Source organism: Osmia lignaria, chromosome 6, assembly GCF_051020975.1.
Source record: "Osmia lignaria lignaria isolate PbOS001 chromosome 6, iyOsmLign1, whole genome shotgun sequence".
NCBI classification, from domain to species: domain Eukaryota; kingdom Metazoa; phylum Arthropoda; class Insecta; order Hymenoptera; family Megachilidae; genus Osmia; species Osmia lignaria.
The window spans coordinates 4,513,571-4,525,914 of record NC_135037.1 but is presented as its reverse complement, the minus strand read 5'-3'; the positions used below and the strand labels follow the sequence as shown (position 1 = coordinate 4,525,914).

Sequence of the window (12,344 nt, the reverse complement as noted above, 5' to 3'; positions counted from 1 at the left end):
GATAAATGTACTGAAAAGCAATCGGAAGTCCGAGATAAAAGCGGCTATAAAGCACGTTTACCTACGTTATCGGGCGCAACGCTCGGCTAAACGATTAAATAAATAAAGTAACCGGGGAGGATGATAAAAAAGAACAGAGGACGATATGTATAACGGCTCAAGTTCCATCGGAGTTTTCTCGGCTAACCATAGACAAGAGAGAATGAAGATGAGTGGCCATGGGACATACGTGTTTTTATCTTCACACTCGATTCTAGAGGAACGACCGGTAGTGTGAACAGACATTAAAAACAATAGGAATAAAAAAAAAAAAAAATTTAATCAAGGATTAATCATGTGTGTATATACGTACAACAAATAATGTCACACCGTTCCATTCTCATTTACTAACTACTAATAAATAATATCACACACTACTTGGGTACTCTTTCTTTTTAAAATAAATAAATAAATGACTAAAAACAGAGACTCAATCTGTAACACCCAATCGTATTCACGGGAAATGTCACGTGGTCACGTGGTCTTCAAAAGGATAAATCAAAAGCAAACTTTATGAATCGGACCACTCCAGATTCTTATTCTTTGCTTCTACCTTCTAGTCTACGGTTTTACGGGTAAATGGGAAAGAAGACAAGGTTATGAGCACGAGCTTGTGAATGTTTCTTTTTTTTTTTTTTCTTTTTTTTTTTTTCATATCTTTTGCTGATGTTTTGCTCTGGTTCTCGTTTTACGTACCTTGCATGGCGGAATGACGTCTTTGAGGTGGAGGTGGACTACCACCAGCTTCCACGCTGCTTCCACTGTGGCTGTCCAGCTGTGTACTGTGACCACTGTCACTGCTCGTCACCGAACCTACGCACACGTCCCCAAGACACTTCTATCACTACACATTCTAGCCGAGTTCTCGCCCTGCTGCTCTCTCCCGCTAACTGCTAATCATCTAACAAATGTTAGTCGTATTCATTGGACACGTGACATCTGTAACTCACTTTCACAATTTCTCACTCTTTCTCTCTCTCTCTCTCATGCTTAAGAACGTCGATTGTTGATTTGATCAAGATTAACAATCTCGCTCGCACAGCGTTTGTTTTTCGATGCACGCCTACTAAGGATCATTCTTCTGTAAGCGACTATAACAGCTACTTCGAGCAAAGAAGCGTTTAAAATTGTATTTTAAAAAAAGTACCGTTTCCTGAAAAAAGTAAACTTTTGTTCAATCTTATAGTCATCGATCCGAAGATTTGACAGCTTAGAAAAAAAATTTTGAGATTAAGTTAATTCGACGAGGCTAGAATCTGTAATGCTCTCTGAAAGTGGAATCGTACGAGGATGTGATTCACGCATCCGTATGTCCCATGGTGAGTGATCTAACATAGACGCTCTTCGCCCTGGGTAATTCAGTACCATGGCATGTATAAAAAAACACGGAACGATAATATTGATCGAAAAGAAGCGCGAGCTACGATAATCGGCGTACAAGATGCGTGTAAAATGGATAGAAGCTAAATATAAACATGGAACATTTATGAATTGCGTAAACGGCTGTGCAGCGTGCATATAAAATGAAAGTTTCTTAGATTTGCGAAACCTGACCAGTGTGTATGGTCACGAGCAATGAAGGGTGCACTCGATGGTACTTCACGAGATCTGTCCATTATAATCTATCACCGTCAAAGAATATTTAAAAATCAACAATCAGAAAAGAAGCACCGTTGTGGTCGAATGCTTTAAAGAATAACACGGTCGCTTCGATTGACAGCATCTCGTTTCGAACCATTTTAAGTGTCGAAATTGATCAACTTACCGCTGGTCAACGTTTTTCTTAACGGCTGAAGATTGCTCAGGCTGGTTACGCTACTACTTTCGGCACTTAGATCAACAGGCGGTGGTAAACTGGAAGGAGTATCGCTATGGGATCGCTCATGCATAGGAACTCGGCTACCAGATCCTACTCTCCTAGGTGCACCAGGACTAGGCTCCAGTCCGCTGGAATGCAGGGCTAATCCTGGTACTGGAAGCGGTGGTGGACAATGTTTAGGTTGGTATGGACGAGTTTTGTGAGGGTCGGAGAGAGCCAACATTTTTCGTACAGCCTGTGGCGATGCTGCTCCGAACTTTGTACCTGAACGTATTACATAACAATTAGTTTCAAAGAAAATCTTATGGAAATAATGTTCGAATTAAAATGAAATAAATTTACCTTGTATACTCTTTCTACCTTCGCTGGTGCTACTGGCACTACTCGTGGTTGATAAAGTAGGAGAAGGATGCCTTCTTCCTCTGCTTGTACTAAGGGGTACCGCAGCAGCCACTGCAACAGCTCCTGCATGAGGTTCGCACTCGACGGAAAGAGAGTGTAACCGCTCCTCGTCCGTGATGACTTTCATATTGGCGAGATACGCTTTCACTCGTCGAACCATCTGCGCCTCCTCGAACATTTTCTTCGGGTTTGGCGCGGCTGTCGACTTTTTCCGCCTTTTCACCGTCGCCGTCTGTCCTCCTGGACATTGTAACACTGTTTAGTAAAAACGAAACGTCACAATTTTTGCCCTGTTTCTACAAACTTCAATTGCATTACCTTGATTCCCTGTCGTCATTTGATTTAACGCGACCATTGCTGAACTGGGTGGTTGGCCGCCTCTTTCTAACATTATTGATAAGTCGTAAGGCGAAGAGCACATGTTTGTTAACGTTCTCACTTCCTTCGCGATCATTCGCAATTTTTCAAAGTTCACCAAACCCTCCACCCTCGAGTCGTTACCCAGATGTATGAACGTCAGGTCTTTCTTCACCACTGGATAAAACGGAATCTAAACATAAAATGAAACGCAATGTTATTATCATATTATTTAATGATGGGAGAATTTTTATGAAAGAGATGTAACTTACTATAGGAGGTTGTGTTTGCTCGGATGCCACCAATTGCCGGTATTTACTCATATTGCGACTGGGGTCCATTAATTCTTGCAAGTCGCTAAAGAGCCTCTGATATTTACTTGGCAGTTTTTCCCAAGAAGCTCGTAGTCTTGAGACAGCCCCATGACCCAGACCGGACACGATCGCAAACATGGAATTGAAATTTTTACACTCCTTACATTGTCCTGTTGATTAAAAGGGACATGAGAAACCGCGTATCGTAAACCGTGCACGTTTTAATGGTTGACGAATAAGGGAACTCACGTGCTATTTTTATGAATTGTTTTATTATTTTACTACGTCGAACGAGATTGTGCTCGGAACAAACTTCCGTCACAACCCAAAACATTTCTCTGTTGACTAGTTCCGCAAACTGCCTAAGCATAGGTACTCCGTATCTGCTTTTCAGCTCGAACAAATCATCCACGTATTCCGTAGATTCAATTTGTCTAATAATAATATTTAAATAAATATATATATATAAAAATAACAGTATGAACAATGGAGTGTGAAAGTTATTCCATTTACCTGAATATACTAAAATCTTGCAAAGTTAACTGAATGGCAACTTCAACGGCATTTAATTGCAAGAAATGAACCTGAGATTCGCGAATCAATTCAGGTGCCTGTTCGTCAGCTACCAATGTCTCCGAAATACCATTGGTCTTTAAATAATACCGAGAACTCAGGCCGATTCGTTCTGCGAGATTTTGTAATTGATCGGGTAACCTGCGCTGTTTGATCATACCCCCTTCTCCGACGCTGACTTCGGCTAAAGAAAAATTCGAACTGCTCTCGGTTATACCAAATTCTTGCAGAGCAAGCATTACCACCTGGAAGTGATGCATTAGCATATAAATAAGATTCTTTAGTCCTATACATATTTTTTCATATTAAATATATATTCACCTCGTGCGCTGTTGTTTCTTTGTGAATAAGAAGATATTTACAAGTTTGATCGGCTTTATAAACTTTCAAAACGTGTTCAGGATAATCGGGCGCCCTTAAGTCGTCGTAGCAATACAACGACGTAAGATCGGGATTACTTTTGGAGTGATAAAGATTAGTAGTCTGTGCGAGTCCTGTTGTTCCCGGTGGTGTGTGAGGAGGTGCGAGGGGATCATCTACATGTACACCATCGCTGTAAAAAAGAATTACGATGTTTAATGTACAGTATTCATTTATATGAAGACTCGATAATAGAAATGTATTTGTGGAACTCACTTAATAGTATTCTTTGGCAGTATATTCATTTTCATTAGAGCTTTCTGTAATCTCCTTTTCGGTCCAAGTGTCATGAATCCTTTATGCTCCTTTTTAGCATCTTTACACGGAGAAACATTCGAATCGGGAATTAATAATGGAACACCGCCCACCAGAGGATTAACTGGAGTTATCGGATCCACATGGGTGGACAACCTTGCGCGCGGATCGGTTTGTAGTCTTGAAATCTCAGGCTTATTCGCTCTTCCCCGCGGCCTCGGCGAATCGTCTGGCATCTGAAGCATTTCTTTAAACGCTACAACAATAATTTATATTGCTCGTATAGAAATAGTATTATACAGGATTGTTAGTTTCAAAAGGCTGCACATACCAAGTAAATTGGATTTAACAGTTATACTGAGATGAGTGGATCCTCTTAAAATTTCAAGAGCCCTGGCGTGACTCACGTGCTCAAAGCTCTGTCCGTTCACTTCTAAAATCTGATCGCCTCGTTTCAAACCAACGTCCTCGGCCTTCGATTTCTTATCGACTTTTGAAATAAAAATACCAAAACCCCTTTCGTATCCCCCTAAAATACTAAAATGCAGGATCTCATCCCTGGAAGGCCTTGCTAACGTTACGTTTCGCGTTCTTGCTTTTGCCGCGCACGCGATATTTAATAATCTGTAATTTTAAATGATATTTAAATTACAGTACTCTGTAGTAGTTACAACATTCGTATAATATCAACTGAAAATAAAACATACCTTTGTTGACCTTGCATCTTTTCTCTTTCCAATCCAGTTTCAAACGCTTCTAAAAACTCCATCATCGATGGATCAGTTTCAAAATCCGTGAAATGATTATTTACCCAAAGAAGTACTACGCGAGCAACTCTGTCCCTGACTTGTGATTGATCAAACCACTCTAACAATTGACTTGCAACTAATAAAGGACTATCAATAAATGTTCGATGAGTTAATAAGAAATCTTCTATATAAGTTGGGTCGGTAATACTGTTTTCTTCGATAAGTTGTAACATTAAACGTTCGGGAGTTCCACGAATCACTACATGACCTCTTCGTGCTCCACCATCTAAAGCACCCCTCAATTCAGTGACTAAAATCACCCTTCCGTTTTCTTCGTGCCTCCTCGTATTCTCTTCTCCTTGATGCTGAATTCTAAAGTAATCCGCTTGTGTGACACATACAAATTGGCAGTCGTCGCATCTGTGAAAGAGAAATTGTTTATTTAATAACGAGAGTTCTAATAAAATGAGGAACCTCCTTCGTGCAATGCTTACTTTGTTCTCATGACACCTCTATGCAAAAGCCTTTCCATAGTGGGCAAGATTCCAAAACTGTCACCAAGGTGTAACTGTTCAATTTCTCCATTACTATGCTCAATTTCCACTGCACCATTAATGAGCACACTCCAACTATCCAGTTCTTCTCCATCATTTAAAACTATCATACCAGCACGTTCCACCACAGCAAACACCATCACAGCGCACAGCGCTCTTCTCACTGCCAAAGTCATATTTGTAAAGGCCTTCAATTGTTGCGTGAATTCTAACAGTGTCTCTATATCATCCTCAGTTCTTTCCATGGGATCTTTCTCTAAACATTCTCTGACTGGATCACGGACAGTCAAACTCTGAAACAATAATGATAATGACTGTTAATTCTACCCTCTTAAATTATGCAGTTTAGATTTCTATGGAATTTAAATATCCGCTTACATCCATACTCTCTGCAAGATCTTCTTCCTCATCACTGTCCACTATGGATTCAACAAGCCCTGACAGATCAACATCATCTGCATCAGCATCTAATGAACTTTGTACAGATGTCATTGTGTCTGATCCACTGTACGCTGAACTTGTGTCACTCGAATGGCTGCTTCTGTTGGATTTTTGGTACAGCTCTGGCCTGCCTGTCAGGCCTTGAGAAAACTGTAAAGAAAATAAATATTTCAGTTAGTTATATACATTGTAATAAATATATTTTACTGTATATATTGTTTGTAAATTGTACTCAAATAGCTTAATATTGAATGTAACATACACTGTAATACTTCTGCATTAATTAAAGATGATCAACATTCGTTTTATTACTTCAGTATGTAAATTACAATGTGTTTACATTAATGTTTATCTCAAATGATTTTAATACAAAGCAATTCATTTTTTGCCGCGATATATCGATGTAATAGGGAATATAAACAAAAACACGGTGCAATGCCAAGAGAAAATATTAATGCACCCTTCGATCAAAGATTTTTTCTTTAAATCCTACAACAACGCGGAACGATCTATCATCCATGGATCGACATCGATCTGTCAATCGTGAAGAGGAAGCTGCAAGGAACGGGATCAAGAAACATGTAGGACAAAAACATGGGTTCTACGAGCGGTGCTCGTTTACGGAATAGTACCAGGAATGGGCGTGATGGAGACAGCTCTACTCGTAAGTTAGGTTAGGTTGCCAGACATGACATCACGCACGCAACATTGAGCGACCAGAAAACACGCACGGAGGGAAAGAGACAGAAATATGTATCATGTATTGTCTAAACAAAAACATCGTGACATCTGTCATCCGACGATAATAAGAGGCGATCGTTCATGGTAACGAAACGTTTGTAGAAAATCACGGGAACGTGAAAAGTATGACGGTAAACCAAGGCCATTTTGAGACCGCGGGAGATCGTCAGACTCACTTGGTATATGCCGAAGGCGTCCATCCTATCCTTACTAATGGCACTTGCTCGGTACGCTCTCTCCTCTTCCGCGTTCGATCATGAGACTAAATGTGAGAAAGAAACACCGTCCGACCACATTTTCTTCTCGTTGTCTCCCCGAGGAATTTCGATCGAACTCGGCCAACTCGTAGCACCCGTTCGCGAGTGCATATGCGAGCGTATATAATACACGGAACGCGAGACGTGATCTTCTTTGTGTGCGTTTACGAAGCTCGTGGCGCGTCTGGTGTGCCCCCGTGCCGTGGGCCGTCAGCTTAGCGGAGTAGCGGACATGGGACTGCCTCTTGTCCCTCCCCCACCCTTCGTCCAGCCACCGGCATTCCCTTCGAAAGCATAGGGTCACGTGACCGAACCGAGAGGCAAGCTTCAGGTCCGTCGCAACAGGGGGGCGCACGTTGGGGGGCCCACCTGTAGCTTCTGACCGTGCTACTAACAAAACACTTCTCTCGATGACGCGACGAAAATGTCTGTCGAAATTTTTCGCTTCACCCAGCTTCCAGCTCGTTAATAGTCAATTATCGACCACATATTGCTTCTGGATCTAATTTTCTATAATGCCCTTATGTATTTCACTATGTACGCCTTTAAATATCGAGCACGTTTACGGAGCTATTTCTGACACCCTTTTAAATGTCAAATGAATTCGTACCTTTACTGAATTATCAACCCATCCTCTCATTAAGAAAAAAAGGAAATGGAATGAGAATTATCGAAAGGAAACGTCGTAGTTCGATGAAACTTCGTAGATAAAACAATTTTCCATGAATATTAATCGCGTATCGACAAGGACAACCAGTTGATTGCATCGAGTAGCAATTCATCAGTTACAATTGCGAAGATCTGTTATATAAAAATTCTTCGAGTGTATTGGAGACGATATACTGTTAGCGGTGCCGAAGCGATGGGGCTTAAAGGACGATCTTGTGAAACGAGCTTAAGGAGTCGACGGTCGGTCAATCGTCAGTCGGTAAACGATCGAGAGAGACGGAGGATACACGGGAGAAAAGAGTACCGGTCTGCTCAAAGCATCCAAAGCAGCGGATAGTAACTGCTCAAAGGCCACTGGCCGACCCGACGGATGATTTATACGACCCGTTATGTCGTGCTCATGTCTCACTTTTCCTTTTGTCCCTGCGTCCACAGACTTTCCAAATTGCTTCTCCCATTCAGTTTCTTCCTACTCGAGCGGGAAAGACACTGGCATACCAGTGCATACCGCCAATGTGCATTCCGGAGACTCTTTGGGGAGAGACACTCTAATGTAGATCATCTTACTGGCGCGCTGGCTGCGCCTTAACGAACTTTCGATCCGGAGAAAGGCGTTTTAAAACTTTTTCCAACCGGGAAAATGGAAGAGAAGTTGTATTTAAGATCTAAATCTTAACGTTGTACTTCTTTAATCATGCTGATAACTGTTGCTTGATAATACAGTAAGTTGAGTGTTATAGTGGGTCATTAATGACAGGCGTTTAAAAACTAATATTATTAAGTAATTAACATAAAAAGACTTTTAACACGTGAAATTTAATTTTACAATTCAAAAATTAACCCAAAATTTCAAATATTATTATTATTGCTATATTTTCGCGCCACTTTTCAAATATACAGAAACGCGGGAAATTATTCAAATATAAAATAGTCATTATTTTTTCAGCTATGTTCGAAAGATAATAAAATAAGAAAAAGAATGTTCGTAACAGAAGAAAAAATGATCTACTTCGACTATAACACCCAAGTAAATCGTATCTCGTATTATGTTCCATTTTCTCCGGTAGGAAAAGCTTTTTCTCGCTTTACGACGATCGCTATTTACTCTTCCAGCCAGGAAATTCTCCGTCTGTACGCGTCGAGGCAAATAAGAATATTCACGGACTGATAAAACTTCGCTTCACGGGGGACGGGTGTGCATTTGAAATGCATGAGAAAGCGTGCAGCGAGAGAAAAAGCTGCCTCAAAACTTTGCCACTCGTTGCATTCAACGCGGTTCTCTATCTCTCTTTTTTTTTTCTCCCTACTCTTTTGACGTCCTTTCTGATCAACGGAAACACGTGGATATCCCGTCCACACCTAGCGAATCGATGGCTACGAAACTTTCTATCAATGACGCGCACGATGACGCAAGATGAATGATCGTGAACCGTAACGAACAAGATGATAAGCAAAAGTGCATATGCTTCGATCTAGCGATAGATAACGGCTATAAATCTCTGTCATATTACCGCTGATGTATACACTACCAGCTATTGATTCTGATCGATAGAAACAAAACGTACGAGCATGTTACCTTGCAATTGAACAAGTAATTTCAACGTGGAGATAATTTTATGGAAAAAAAAATATTATTTATGGTGTTTGAGTTTTTTATATGGATATTTTTCTCAAATTCAGGGATTTATCGAGCGCTCGGGTACTCGATACTCGGATCGGGTTTGCGATAATATAGATATGCAAGGATCCGAAAATTTCGGGTACGCGATACTCGAGTCGGGTCGAAAATTATTTCGATTGATTCGAGTACCCGAAATTTTCGAGTTCTCGCACATTTATATTTTTGAGTATCCGACCCGAGCTGACCGGAATCGATATTTTCGGGTACTCGTACACCTCTAAAAACTACCAGTAATAAATTGATAGTTGCCTGAATCAGGACCGAAATCAATAAATTCCTATATGAATTTTTAAATATTTAAATTGAATATATTTGCAATACTGTTTGCAACTTCAGGTCGAGAGGCCAACTAAGCGTTGAAAATATACCTTCGTTTCTATTTGTAGAAAAGAGAATAGTTTGAAAATAAACATTTACCGTATCATCGAAGACCAGGTTGACCTGTCGATGGTCGGTTATGGGATGGGGGTGCGGTGGTCGATGCATCCTTCCTCCATGCACTTCCGGATAGTCGATCTGCAAAAAGAATGAAAATAAAATTTAATTACACCGACTAACTATTTTATGACAACGGCGCTCGCACGCGTAAATCGTATTTTATTGATAATCTGATTCGTGCAATATACGCCCCAGGTGTTCCGGTTCTGTATTAACCTTTCACCTTTCCTGACACACGGAACACTGCAGTCGACTGGAAGCTTAAAAATATAGGAATTGTTTAATATGCATTGGCTCGATTAAGATACTCGAATAAAACTTTCAGGAATTTATTCAGAAAACTTTCTTCGACTTTGAGTAGAAAGGTGCTGATTCCCACGGTGATCGAAGATGATTAGTTTAATTAGGTTATTTCAAACCGGTCGAAGAATCGGTATCGGTGACCTGAATGGTGATGGTATTACTTTTAATTCCTTTCAAGCAATTCTAAATAAAATGTATATAGAGTATTTTAAAAAATTAAATGACCTGATCATAATTGTGCCATGGGGGATCAACAAGATTTTTTTCATACTCTATTAGTATGTTAATAATATACGTCTAATATTTTTCCATTTCTATTTAGTCCCAATAGCACCGGATCGAAGGAGTTCTCGATCTTACTTTTCCCCTTTTTAACCCTTTCAATTCTAACGACTAAACCTTATTGACCACGAGGGGCTTCGAAGGTGTAATAGCCCCGAGTCTCAGAAATCCTAATCCGGTTCTGATTCTCGACAATATTCTTTGAAATTTTCGAAAATGTTCAGGCAGATATTTATTTAAAAAAAGAGAATTTTTGATATCTGAATAAAAGGGTTAACTGGTCCTTCTGATTTCATGGTTGCACTACTGTCTAACATTAAACAAAGGAGGAGGAGAATTTAAGACGAGCCTCAACAAAGAAACATGCCACGAATTTCTTTACCAATACACACCACCTCCACAAACAACCATGCAACGGTGTGTTTCAACAAGGAAGCACATCGTGTTGATAATCTAATCCGCTTGCACCTGCAGATGCGCTCGACATTCCGCAGCTGCGTCAACTCCTGGTTGCCTGTTCTTTTTTCGGTCAACAGGCAATGGAGCTCGTTGTCGGGACAATGTGGACGAAAAAAAAAAAACAAAAAAATAAAAGGAAAAAAAACGCGTAAGAGACAACGAGATGAGCGTGCTCGCCTCGGGCCGGAACCCGTAGGCCGGACTTCCGGTAGATACACCGATTATACTCGCCATTCACAGAACCGCTCCCTCGCGACTCGATTGTCAGAGAACGAGTATTTAGCCAATTTTCGTGACGAAAGCTGAATTTCCATCGGTCGATGATACGCTGATTCGATTCGGGACAACCGATGCGAAACGCGGCGCATGTCGCGAAAAATATTGTGCCCGACACGCCGGAAATTAGCGAAACACCTTTCGTTAGCGGCGCTACATTGTTCGGACACGAAATTTTTGCCTGTTCGTTGAAAACAATGACACGCAAAACTCCATAGACTGGATCCACTGATTTTTGTATTTTTAATTGGTTTCTTAGTGTGGATATTGTATTGTATTAGATTAGAAAATAAAATCCGAAACCATTTTGCAAAGTTTTTTCCAAAATTGTTAGTTCTACTACAAAAAAAAAATTATTAGAAAAATCATTAGAAGTGTGATTGTAAGTGTGGTAAGAAATTTGTATTTTTTAAATCTATTGTTATCTATTCTAGCTGAAATGTAACAGAATACAAAATAAAGTTAATTTCTTTGAGCAACCAAATACAAATAAATATAATTGAACAATTTAAATTACTGTTTGAAACTCTGCAATTTCTAACTTTTACAATGCTGAATATGCATTTAAATTCAATGTAGGTGAAGAGCATACTATAATACATTGGTTTAATTAACTCATTTTTTAATTAAATTGAAATACAAGATTAAAAATGTATAAAGATTATTGAACACATTTTTTTCATATGAAATATCATTTGGAAAAGTCGGTCAGGTTTGTTTAATTAATGTTCAACTTAGCAAATTTAACCAGCTGCGTGCATTGCGTTCGCATGGGATTGAATGCTGCTCTTTTGAAAGGGAATACTAAAATCCTTGACCAATTAAAAGCAGTTGTTGCATCACATTATCAAACCTTACTCATCCTTAAATCAGTGCTATTTTATTCACAATATTTTAAGCAGTCAACAATTCTATTTTCCTTGGAATTGAAACTTTCTTAAAATCATAAACCTTATTATTTTTAAATTTTCAACTTTTACATCTTTTTATCTTTCTTTTCGTTTTTATTGATTATTTCCTTGTGATTTATATAATGTGAAGATTTATTTATACGTTCTATCATTCAACAGTGTAATAAATGGATAATCAAACGAGTATTCTAATTATCGATCACTTGCTACAACTTGTCTAAACCAGCTAATTAATATTCTCTTTTATATCTACCTCATTCATATCCTTAGCTACAGCTTAACATTAAAATCTGGTTCAGGTGAAAGTATGTTACACGTATCATTCCAGCTCTGTTAATTAAAACAGCTGATTCTATCATTATCAATTATTCAAAGAATTAGACTACTTTAATCAATTTAAAAAA

At 39.4% G+C, this 12,344-nt stretch overlaps 1 protein-coding gene across 26 annotated transcripts in view; it reads right to left on the bottom strand.

Moving 5' to 3' along the window:
- LOC117601648 (rap guanine nucleotide exchange factor 2) overlaps positions 1-12,344 on the bottom strand; it is a 159,980-nt gene that overhangs the window by 9,762 nt on the left and 137,874 nt on the right. For 13 of the 26 annotated variants that reach the window (XM_034318673.2, XM_034318685.2, XM_034318693.2 and 10 more), the window contains 14 exons: positions 9,689-9,787; positions 5,861-6,073; positions 5,423-5,775; positions 4,887-5,348; positions 4,511-4,803; positions 4,141-4,435; positions 3,826-4,057; positions 3,445-3,749; positions 3,181-3,365; positions 2,890-3,101; positions 2,579-2,810; positions 2,201-2,515; positions 1,805-2,122; positions 736-852 (listed from right to left, as the gene is read on the bottom strand). In XM_034318673.2, the coding sequence (XP_034174564.1) occupies positions 736-852; positions 1,805-2,122; positions 2,201-2,515; positions 2,579-2,810; positions 2,890-3,101; positions 3,181-3,365; positions 3,445-3,749; positions 3,826-4,057; positions 4,141-4,435; positions 4,511-4,803; positions 4,887-5,348; positions 5,423-5,775; positions 5,861-6,073; positions 9,689-9,787 (3,631 nt within the window). The other 13 variants (XR_013062311.1, XR_004580759.2, XR_004580760.2 and 10 more) reach the window with 8 other exon arrangements.